Genomic DNA, 12,557 nt, shown 5'->3' with positions numbered 1-12,557 from the left:
GATCATTACCATTTACTTATAAAATCCCCACAAAACTACCCACTTAGGCTCTGAGGGCTCCTTTGTAAAAATGCCTGCCGCTGATGAAAAGACTAGACTAGTGGGCACAACAGCACGGCACACAAATCCAGACACACACCTTCGACATGAGTTCTGCTTGAATGAGTTCTATCCAACCATCAAGTAATCAATAGCGCCACAGTTTAATGTTGCGGGTTTTTTTGTTTTTTCTTTCTTCTTCAGAGGAGGAAGGAAAATGGGTTTGGAGTCCATAAAATGAAGGCAGGTTTTAATCTGGGTCTAAATTGCTTTATTGGCTGAAATGTTGAGGCTGCAGTTGTTGTTTTTTGTTTTTTTTGCAGGAGCTCGCTTCAACAATATGACAATAAATACCGCCAGGCAGTGAAAATGCATCACTTGTAAGATTGTGTTTATTGTTTATGTTGTAGCGATCTGTTTTTAAGATCCCTGTTTTATGTTGCTGCAGGACTGCTCGTGGCAATACTGGATTTTTGGATGATTTGTGATGAAATACCTGCGTTTTTCAGCTATTTTATTTGCAGTCTATGGAAAAAAAAAAAAAAAAAATAGACGATGCTGACAGGCTATTTCATCATATCTTTAATGGATTTTCTAGGAAATGTTCAATGTGATAAAATCAATATTCAAAATTACATTAAAATAGATTGTTTTTTTAAAGCACACTAAAGGTATCTTTTACAAACAGGTCTACACCCCAGAGATTACTTTTTTCTTTTTTCTCTTTAAACAATGCTACCTGTCATTGCCTCCCACCCCCACTTCAGTCATCCTGGATTTCCCCTCCTGCCGTGTTCCACGCCACAGGCACTGCTTTTATTTTTATGCAAACTCGTCACTTAATCCCTCGTGGGATGAGTTATGAGATTATATTACATAAAGGAGGAGTTTTGGAGAATGCCGACTGACAGCTACGAGGCGAACTACCTGACCGTGACAGAAAGTTTAACTCATTTTGCATTTCAAATACCCGCATCCCTTTATGTCTGCCGATTCTTCTCCTGTTCTCCCCAACATTTGTCAGGCAATTATGGCCAAACGAGGATGTTACAGTCCCAAATTGAGGCTCTTTCAAGTCTCGGTCAACCTCTGGGATGTGCACAGGGGCCAAATGTGTCCAATAAGCACACAGAGCCAATAAAAGACAGGTGTGGAAGAGTGCAATAAGTGAAAACACACATGGACAGCTAAAATAGCTAAAAGGACAAGGCCAGCATTGATCTCAGCTGATAATTGTACACCCACCACCCAAGGTAAAAGCACAAACGGTGGAGAAAAATACACAACAAACAGGACGAGGAGTCATGAAACAAGACAGGGGCAGTAAAAAAAAAAAAAAAAAAAAAAAATGTTCGGCTCTCGCACACCTTCATACACACTATACACTGTTACACAACTAAAAGAAAAGGGGCTGTGCTGAGTAAACAGTACCCACGGCGAAGAATACCATTTTTGCTTGCTTTTGCAAACAACTCCGGAGTGGAAATGGCATGGCTGGGAATTGCAGCGAAAATGTGGCAGAGGCACCTGAGGCCAGGTTAAAACAGAGAGCACAGCAGGAGGAGAGAAAACACCGCACATACTGGATAAAAAGTACACAACCGAGAGTCATTTTAAGGAAGTGGCTGTTGGAGTTATGAGTTTTTTTTCTGCTTTTAAAGGATAGTTTAATGTTGGTTCAGCTGTCTGACCCACGGTTAACTGGTCGAAGGGGAACAAAAGAAAACTCGATTAGCACTCTCCCATTCATCTTTCTCTGTTCCTTTTTTTTTGTGCGTCTCAAATGCAACGTACAGATGGCCTCCTCACTGTCTGCGGCAGGAAGCCTTCAAACAACGGCCTCTGATTAATACATTTATATAATCAGCCCTTATGCACTCGCGCGCACACACACACACACGTACGTACAGGTGCTTCTCCCTTTGATGAATACAACAACAGAGCATCTTCCTAATGGCCTCATCCTTCACCAGCCTCTCCGAGAGCTAATAAGAGTGAGGGGACGATTTGTTTTACCGATTTTCTCTTTTCAAGTGTGGCGGGCATGGAATTAATTACGCTGATTAAATATTGTGTGCTGGGAAAAGGGTTTTCGAGACGGATAGTGAGAGATTTGTGCGTGCTAAGTGGCTGAAGTTGTGGTGTGGAATAGTTTCAGTGCAGGAAAAAATAGAACGAGTGCAAACAGAAAAAGATGTGGGTTTTTTTTTTTTTTTTGCAAATGAATGCTCAAGCGTCCAACGATTATCTCCGCTGTGAAGGTTAAAGCACTTATAAGTAGAATATGTACCATTTCTTTACAGTAATGGTGACTAAACAAAGTAGATTTAGAGCGAAGAAAATGACTCGGTTAATAAACTGTATAAACGGGAAAGTACATGTGACATAAAACATGAGCAAATACAGGAGTTTATTGCTTTGTAACTCAGAAGCAATAGAGCGTTTCATTTTAACAAGCTGATGTGGCAAATGCTAAAGGTGAGAACGCAGTTTGTGAGTTATTTGTGCTGCAGGACGAAGGGTTTGATGTTCATCCAATATCAATGAATAGTTCTACACCACGAATGGAGAAAAAAAAAAATCTGGCTTTTTTGCTGCATGTGTTAGCTTGTGGCATATTTTAGGACATCTTCCTAAACTATTTGTAGCAAGTTGATGGTTAGTCTTGTGCTTTTCTAGTTAAACTGCCAGCTTTGAGAGGAAATAGTGACTCAAAAAATAGATGATACAAATTTTTACTGTCAGATGTTAGTTCTAGACTGACCATTTCCCTTTATTTTTATTCGCTGACGCAGTTGTATTCATTGAGGTATGTGTTACTTTGGCTTTTTTCTCTTTTAAAGCAGTCATCCAGTCTAATAAAGACGTAGTTATATAATTTTAACCGATTACCTGGCTACTGGATTACCTATTGGAGGTTATCGGTCGATCTTTAGTTTGGTTCTTCTTAGCTGCATGCTCTCCTATTTATTATGATACTTTTTTATTTATTGATATTGATTTTGCACTGTAGTCCCAGATTGAGAAACGAAATCTCACTCTCTTGTATACGTAAGGATGGAAATGACAATAAAAAATCCTTGACCTATGTTTACAGGTTGTTGCTAACTTTGTCTGCTAGCCATGTGGTGTGGTTTAGCCAATAAGATGTCCTATGAACTATCAGTAGCAGGTTGACCATTAATAACCTCCACCAGGAGGTACTGTGATCACTTTGCTTTGTGTGTTTGCGTGTTTGTTTGTTTGTTAGCAAGATAACTCAAAAAGTTATGGACAGATTTTCATTAAATTTTCAGAAAATGTTGATACTGGCACAAGGAAGAAATTATTAAATTTTGGTGGTGAGCGGGGGGGGGGGGGGGGGGGGGGATCTGTCTTGGCAGAGGTCTGCGCTATCCGAGTGCTTTTGTTGTTTCATGTTGTTAAAGTCAAGCTACGGACTCTGAGGGTGAATATAAACCAAAAAGTAAAGTGACGCTTAGAGTGTTTAGGTTTACATGTTTTTTTTTTTTTAAGATGTTCAGTTCCAGATGGACTATTTTATAACTTTGAGTTTGATTCAAGCATCCAGATTAATTCATTTATGTATGTATTACTTTGACTTTTTCCAGTCTGGCAGTTATCCAGTTGCTAAAAATATGGGTAGTTTATATCTATCTAATATATATCTGGGGCTCCTCTTCGAAACTCTTTAAAAATCTATGGCCATCAGTTGACCTCTAGTTTGGAGCTGCCTCCTACATATGGGAAATGTCCCAGAAGACCCCACTTTTGCAATATACAAACCTATTTCTTCCACCGTTCAAGCAAAATAGCCTACTTGTTGGAGCAGCAATAACTTAGCTAAATATAAAAAAAATAAAAATAAAAAAAAACTCCAGCATATGTACTGTACACTGGCATAAAAACAAAACTTCAATATGTAAAAGCTCAGTAGAAGTATACTTTTTAACAGTGTTGGCAGCTATAAAAGTTGAGAAAAATAAAAAGATAAAGATGTTTTTTAATTTTTTAGGACCACAGACCAAACAGTGGCCGTGACATAAATGTGATTTCCCTGCTTGTCTATGCATCTAAACCAGTGGTCTGACCTCTGGAGTTACTCATCATTACCAGGAAGAGCATGAGCCAACATCCCCAACAGTTTGGAAACGACGCAGAGGTGCAACCCAAGGGTGTCGTCGACAAACTGTCTGGTCTCCTTCTCGCTCGCCAGAGTCATGACTAGCTCTTTCCAACCCCCCACACACACATACACACGCACACACTCCTTCTGTTAAAACCACTAACACTTCCTCAACCAGAAGCAGCCGTGTGCATTAACTTTCAAGGAGAGACAGGGCAGTAAAAAAAAAAAAAAAAAAAAAAAAAAAAAGACTTTACTATAGTGGAACCTACAGACGGAATATGATTAAAGGGTAAGTCATCCTTTACTGATGCAAGTTACAGAAACAGAAGGGGGGGGGTGTGTGATGAACATTAAAGAGCATGGGTGAAAAAAATAACAGATGTGGAAGCAGGAAAAGATTGTAAGTGTACGGGGGGAAAAGACAGGACAGGGATGTGGACGGAAAGATGAAAACTGAGCGGCGGGATCAGTCTCAGGCCTTGGGAGTCGAAGTCAGTGAGGAAGATGGGGGATGAGGCAAGCAAGGATGAGCTCACCGCCTCCTCCGGACTTCTATCGCAACGCCATTGAGAAACCGAAGAACGGATTTACACACCAGAGGTCTGCAAGCTCCTCCACAACAAGGAACCCTGCGGCCATTCTGCCAGGAAATTACATCGGAACAAATACCGGCAGGACGAACCACCAACACCTCCCTCCGCACATGAGCACACATAGTCAGCAAACTGTATTCCGAAAAGAAAGAACATGTAGCCTGTGATGTAACTGGGTGAACGTAGCTGTAGAAAGGAGGAACAGCTTCTGCCTGAATGGCTATTGCATGTAGTATTTTTTTTTTTTTTTTACTGAAGTTGCAAGAATTGGATGAAACAAGCCTGTCATGAACTCCGACAGGTTAAAGTGGAACATGTTTAGCAACAACAGAGTCTAAAGGAGTTAGAGCTATGCAATCTGACAGTCTTATCATCTTAAATACATTCCAATGAGCCAAATACTAGTAGAGGTGTGTTTTAGCTCGTGCCTAAATATCGCAACAAAATCTTTCCTGAATGATGCAGAAAATGCAAAGTTTCTGGTTGGAAATAAATTTGATTAATTAAAGTTTTGCTTCCTGAAAAATCACAAAGTCCCAATTTTTCTTCAGGAGATGGAACTGATGGAAGAACATTTTACAAACAAGTTTTGTCCTTAGGTACTGTAGCCAGAAAACAGACGATAAATCAATAATTACCTCTGCCAAGGAACAACGGAGGTTATGTTTTCATTGGGGTTTGTCTGTTAGCAAGACAAGTCAAAAAGTTATGGATGGATTTGGATGACATTTTCAGAAAATGTTGATACTGGCACAAGGAACAAAAGATTCAATTTTGGTCTGCGCCCTCTGAGTGCTTTTCTAGTTGTGCACAACACTGAAAAAAAAAGACTTCATCCTTTGGACATATCACCTAGCTAGTTTCCGATATCTGATTAAATAACATCAACAAAAACCAAGTTACTGAAAACCAAGGGAAAACTTTAGATCATGGATGGTAATTGTACCTCATAAAGATCTTCTGGACAGATTTCCAAGCCTGAAATTAAATAAATATGGTAACAGTGAAACTCTGATGCTTCAAACAGCACAGTTTATGTATCCATCATATCGCTAGCTTTATGTAAAGAAACAGCGGTCGCCCTTACAGAAGCTTCACTTATTGATATTTGACTTTCTGTACTAGATACATTGCGAATCGACACATAGTCCTAATTAAAAGCCCGATCTGAACATGTGACGTAAAGAAAAGCCTCGGCGTTTTGATCCGACTGACTGACCGTCCTGTTCCACTTTAATCCTGTTCAACTTTGCTGCTTCGCTTTGTCAGAGTCACCGCTGCTTCAAAAGGCGTCAGGGACCCATTACAGCTTTATGTAACATCGTGGAGATGGCGATGCACATACACACACACACATATACACGTAGACACAAATCCAACCCCCCCACACACCCCCACTTCAACTCCCCCCTTTCTGTGAACAAGGGGTTTTTCTACAGCTGGGTAACAAAGCATGACCCAATAATCCCAAAGCTTGACTCACAGCTAAAGAAACCCCCTTCCCTCCCTCCACTTATATCCCTTCCTCCCGCTCTCTGAGGACTTTATAAGGCTGTGGCAAGGGGGCTTATGGGTCTACATGTGTGTGTGTATGGGGGGGTGGGGGGTTACCAATACAAGCACGCTTAGCTTTGATTATTCCAATTATGACTTAAAGCTAGGACTAGATTATTAAGAACACATGGGCCGATGAGTTGATGAGCTCATAACCCTCTAATACTACAGTATTACTGTTAATATAGGTCAACGGGTCAAGGCGTTTACTCATTATAATATAGGGGAGTAGAACAGTGAACTTTTTCAACTTCTAGATAAAAAGATTTCTTCATAAATCACTTTGCTGGGAGCGCCTAATGACTGGCCTCTAGTTGCTCCTAGCTTACAGCTGTGGTTTTAAGCAAACTAGTGGGTCACTGAAAATCAACACAATGCAAAAACAACTGCGAGACACAAAGTTTTACATCCATCCACCTTCTGTGACTGATCTAGATCCAGGTCTTAGACAAATTCCAAGAGCGACTAGACCTGAAAGTATTCCTTCAAAGTTTCTTGTTGGGTCTTGTCTCTAAAATCCCAAAAAATAATAGTGACTCAAGTGTAAACAGTCACATTAGAAATCAAAATTCAAACAACAAACTCAGTATTCAGTCATGTGGGTCCCCATGGGTTCCCATTTAGATTTCCAAGGGACTGGTCTTGAATTCTCTGTGACCCAGACACTGAATTTGTCATGTCCTTCAGAGTAGAAAAGCAGATCACAGATTTCCTCCTCCCCTCGCAGCAGATCCCATTAGTAATAATTAGACAGTCACTCCAAGAGCACATACGTCCAACTATGGCCTCGTAAGCCTGGACTTAAATCGCATGCTTTATCTCACAATGTCTGAGAAGTGGGAGATATGAAAGTTTGTCCGCTTTTCCTGGAATGGCTCATGGAGGGTACTCTACCCTTCCAGTAACTTCATAAAAAGTTTTTAATCCTGTGGTAACTTCAACGTAACCGTACTCTTGGTAAAGTAACTGTGAGAACCCGAGACAAAATCCTGGCTGTATAAGAAGAGTAGCTCCTGCTGTTCTTATTGTGATATCCTACATTGTGAGTTTCTCTTGTTACACTTTCGTTTCTTTGGGATCAAACGTAGGAAGATTTACTTTTAAGTTTCATATCTGTGGATGTTGAATGTTAAAGATGCAAAACCAAACAAAAAGGTGCAGCTCCGAGTCAGTACCCACAACCTCTACATGCGACTGACGAATGACCTACCATGCAAACACCTGAGAAATATTCCAGTCCGTGAAAACAGCTCAAATGTTAAAGCATCGCAGCATTTTTCAGGCCAGAATTTCCTGAGATGCCATGCTTTAAGCCATGCATCATCAACATGCATGTGTCAGCATGCAGCCTCAACTCCCCAGAAAGTTCCTGTTACAGAGTACTCAGGCCATCTCGCTTTCTTAAAAACAAGCAGTGCTGCTGTTCTAAGTGGCGATTATATTATGTCACGTCAGGCGAAAGCAATCTTTACACTGTCATTTACAGGTCTGTAACGCGATCCTTAATGAGCGCATTGTGTGTGAGCGTGCTTGGTTGCCCAACCTATATAAAGCAGCCGTGAAAACCAATTGTTCTCCTTTTAAGTCAGTCAGTAAACCTTTCACAGTAACTGGTTCCCATGGACCGCAAAGTGAGGAACAAGCCAAATCTTATCTTGGTGTCACACAGCTATTTAGCCCGTCTTGCGTTTTGTTGACAGAAAGACAAAACCGTGTGCCTGCCTGTTATGCCTGACCTTGGTGGTGGTGGGGGGGGATTGGGAACGATTTGCCAGCGAGGCAGGTAAGACTGGAAATGTTTGCTTACAGGTGTATGCTTTGTTTTGACTGTTTAAATGTTAACTAAAGTCTGCCAAAAAAAAAAAGATACAGCTTCTTTAATTAAAAGCTTGGTGATCTGGCATACACAGTGCAAACTCTTTCCCAGATTGTAAATGTTCAGACCAGCTTTTATGTAAACATGTCTAGTTTTATTACTTATTACCCTCTGCATGCACATTTTCTTGCACTTTATCCTACTGCTGCCTTGACCAGTGAATTTCCCTGTTGTGTGATCGACAAAGTTTCATCTAATCTAAACCCCTTAGTTCCACTAACAACCACAGCCTCCCTCACGTGCGAACACTAAGACAATGTGCTGGTAATGACAGGAAGTGTTAGAAGTAGGTCATCACTTTAAACCCACTTGAGTACCATGTATTCAACTCATGGTTAAGCGAAGAAAAAAAACAAAACAATATGGTGTGCATGTTGAGGGCTTAACCCATAAAGACCCAAACAGCCAAAAGCATTCACTGATCTAAAATGTTTAATAACTTCTTAACCGCTAATCCTATCAATACATATGAATAATTAGTGTAAAATACAAATCGTCATCTTTCCATGTTCATCAGATATGACCCATTTGGACGTTCAGAGGCTCCGTAGTGAACGTGGAAACACCGTCATCTTCAACAACACTGATTCACCAGTAATGCTGCGTTCCAGGCCACCCATAACTCATGTTTTTCCAACCTTCTACCGGTAAAAATGCACTGGAATGACAGTCAAATCTATGACTTCCCACCCGTGAACTCATACTAGATTGATGTACTCCCAGTTCCGAGCTCTGACGTCACGTAGCCCATGAGACAACAATGGCGGCCCCCATGAACGCTGTGTTTAAACCAAATTGTTTATTAAAGCAAGGTATTGCTCTAACGTTATTAATGTGCAAATGTCTCTTGCCTTATGCATCATTTTTACTCTGTTTCCCTGAAATAAGCAAAGAGCAAGAACTTCTGGAGAAAGAAATGACTGTACATGAACATAAACCCCGTACCGTCCGCCATGCTGGTTTGTTTACATCTAGCTCCCACAATTCCTTGCGCTCAGGCAGTTTGGCGTGACTTGCCTGGAACGTTACAAATTTGTGAGTCGTGGTTTGAAGTCGTGACTTACAGGCTCAAAAACCTGCCTGGAACGCAGCATAAAACCCATGGAGTTGGATCAATGACAGTAGATGGAGACACTTGGTTTATGTTCAGTTATTGATAGATTTTGTTGAAAAAGTCACTTTTTCCTCAATTTTCTCTACTTCTTATACAATAACCCTTAACCCATAAAGACCCAAACATCCACCGTCCACCAAAAGCATCTACCGATCTAAACTGTTGATCCACTAATCCTATCAATACATGTTAATAATTGGTGTAAAATACAGTTTTTTATCTTTTCATGGTCATCAGTTATGACCCATTTGGATGTTCAAAGGCTCCGTAGTTACCATGGAAACACAGTCATGTTCTACAACATTGATTCACCAGTAAAACCCATGGAGTTGGATCAATGACAGTGGATGGAGACACTGGGTTTTACTTAAGCTAAAGAGAGATTTTACTGAAAAAGTCACTTTTTCTTCAGTTTTTTTCTGTTTTGATACAATAAACTTTAACTTTAATCTGATCTTTTATCACCATCTACATGATCAGTCACTTAAACTGAGAAAAATACATCATTTTCACTGGAAAACAGGCTAAATTCAGAGGATAATACTACAATAAATGGTGATAAATCAGTTAGGAAAGGTTAAATAGAGAGAAAAATTAATTTGGGAACTGCCACACAAGGCACACTGGGTCTTTATGGTTTAACTTTAATCTGAGCTTTTGTGAATATCTACACAATCAGTGAATTATATCGAAAAAATACATGATTTTCACTGACAAATGTCAAATACAGGGGATAATATTATAATAAACGGTGAATAAACACTTAAGAAATGTTAACTAGAGAGACAAATTAATTCCAAAAGTAGCACTGGGTCCTTATGGGTTAACTTTAATCTGAACTTTTGCGAATATCTACACAATCAGTGAATTATATAGGAAAAATACATGATTTTCACTTATAAATGCAAGACAGAGGATAAAATTATAATAAACGGGGATAAATCAGTTAGGAAAGGTTAAACAATGAGAAAAATTAATTACAAAAGTAGCACTGGGTCTTTATGGGTTAAGAGCAAAGGTGAAGCTGGAAGACATCTGCATAAAAGGAAAAAGCAACAAAACTTCTTGAAGTAAACCTCACTTTCATACTCATCAGGCTCAGATTGCATTTAGTTATAGGGTTGGAATCAATGTGCATTTATAAGATGCAATTAGATCCAGCAGTCCTACAGAAAAAAAGGCACCAGCCACAGTTTTCACCAATCCCCCAGATACCTTGGAGCAACATGAAACCCCAGACAAGCTCCAGTGGCTCTTACACCATATGGCCTAAGAAAAATCCTCCTGGTAGCTATAAAAAAAAAAAAAAACCTTGCTTTTTTTTTAACTTCTCATTTTGACCATTCATCGGTTTCATCTCATCAATTTCCCCCAGTGCATGTGCTCATTCTGTGGCCGTGCAAGAGCCGGGGGTGTGCAGCTTAATGAGAATGCGAGTGGAGATGGAGCTTTGCGGAATGGCCCTTTGTTTGGAAACAGCCTCTGCAGCGCTGGAAATGCGAGACGCTTATCGATCATTTCAACTGGAAGCCTTTTGTGTTGCATGAGGCTGCGGGCAAATGCACGAAAAAAAGCACATTTACGTCCCATCATCCACCTACTATGAACTTCACTTTAACGGTGGAGGGGGGGGGAAAGCAACATAAACAATGCAAAAAACGTGTATTTTCTTTTTCCACGTTGGTGGCGACTGCGCTCTTTGTCCGGTCCGAGCAGCAGCAGAAGCAGCAGCAGCAAATAAACACCAAACTATGGAGGGATTTCTACGGATTAACGTTGGATTAATCATAATAAGAGACCCAATAACCGCCTTTGTTCCTTGCCTAAGCCACCCACAACTGATGTAGAGTTGAGAAAAACACAAACACATAGAAATAAAGCCCTAACGCTATTGTATCCGCGTCTGTCAGCCTTCTTCTTCCTCCTCCTCCTCCGCCGCCGAGACCGCCTCCCCCCGCTGCTGCTGCTGCTCTCCGGGGTTACGGCTCCGGAGCAGAGCAGCCCCGGAGACGGAGTGGGGGGGAAAAAGTGATAAAAAACGGCTTCCTCTGTTCGAAAACCGCATTGGACGGAGATTTTAAGGGTTTATAGTAAAAGGTAAAGACACATGTTAGCCGCTACCGAAGAACCACAATAGGAAGCCCTTTAATTTTTAAACGGCAGTTGGTCGGCTAAGCTAGCAGCAGCCGAACCTCCGCTTCCCATTTACAGAGGTCGACACCCGGTCCACACTCAACAAACCACCGCTGCCCCGGAACACACTTGAGTATAAACTCCCCCCGAAGCGTGTACGGGTTTATTTGAGGCGAAAATAGACCCTTTGCGTACTTTCCACGATAGCGAGGAAAACTTCCATCAATCAAAATCACCCCCCCCCCCCCCCAGTACGGATCCAACAGCGGGGGTCGGTCGGTCGGTCGGTCTGTCTCCCCCCGGTCCACGGAGCTCCAACCTCGGCTTAACTGACTTTACTCCACTTACCGACTTGTAAAACGTTTTCCACACAGCCGGTCTCAAGCAGCCTGATTCCACGGCGAAAGGGCAGCCCGTCTCCGGTTCCCACCGTTCCGGCTGCCCCCACGGTGGCCGTCGTACCGGTGGTAGATCCTCCGCCAGCGCCGGCGGTTGTAGCTCCGGACCCGGCGCCCCCAGCCCCGCCGGTGGCCGCCGACGAACCCTCCTCGCCGGCGACTCGGCACTGAAACGAAGAGTACATGCATATCTCCTTTTCGTTGCGGGGAAAAGACCAGTAGACGATGCGGCGCTGGACGGGCTCCGGGATCCGCTCGAAGCGCTCCTCTACCCTCTCGAAGGCCCACTTTTCCGCGACTGCCTTCGCGGCGCAGTCCAGTAGAGACTCCGGGGAGCGGTACCGGGAGCCGGGCAGCCCGCTGCCGTGGCCGGGCCCCGGTCCGGGACCTCGGGGAGCGGGGCGCAGGCAGGGTCGCTTGCTGGCCGGTGGCAGGGAGAGGAGGGGATGGGGCGGCTGTTCTCTGCGTCCTTCCGCCATGGCGAGCCGATCAACACTGACGAGACGGACGGTGTGCGGACACCGAGCGGCAGCAGGAAGCCGACTACACACACACACACACACACACACACACACACACAGACACTGCGCCGCCACAGTCAACACACCCGGGATAGAAGACACGACTTCCGGTGTGACCTTTCACAGTAAAAGGAGAGTTTAATCAGTTTATTATTAGGACTGTTTTTTGTTTTTTAATATTTACTTCTTGTGTAAATATG

General features: G+C 42.3%; 1 protein-coding gene across 1 annotated transcript in view; it reads right to left on the bottom strand.

Moving 5' to 3' along the window:
* Window positions 1-12,339, bottom strand: part of zswim5 (zinc finger, SWIM-type containing 5) — a 106,508-nt gene extending 94,169 nt beyond the window's left edge. The window contains exon 1 of the mRNA XM_030160122.1: window positions 11,787-12,339. Within this exon, the coding sequence (XP_030015982.1) occupies window positions 11,787-12,315 (529 nt within the window). The 5' untranslated portion in view covers window positions 12,316-12,339. The remainder of the gene's footprint in view (window positions 1-11,786) is intronic.
* Window positions 12,340-12,557: the final 218 nt, after the last annotated feature.

This window comes from Sphaeramia orbicularis, chromosome 17 (genome assembly GCF_902148855.1).
Source record: "Sphaeramia orbicularis chromosome 17, fSphaOr1.1, whole genome shotgun sequence".
NCBI classification, from domain to species: Eukaryota; Metazoa; Chordata; class Actinopteri; order Kurtiformes; family Apogonidae; genus Sphaeramia; species Sphaeramia orbicularis.
This window is presented reverse-complemented; position numbering and strand designations above follow the sequence as displayed.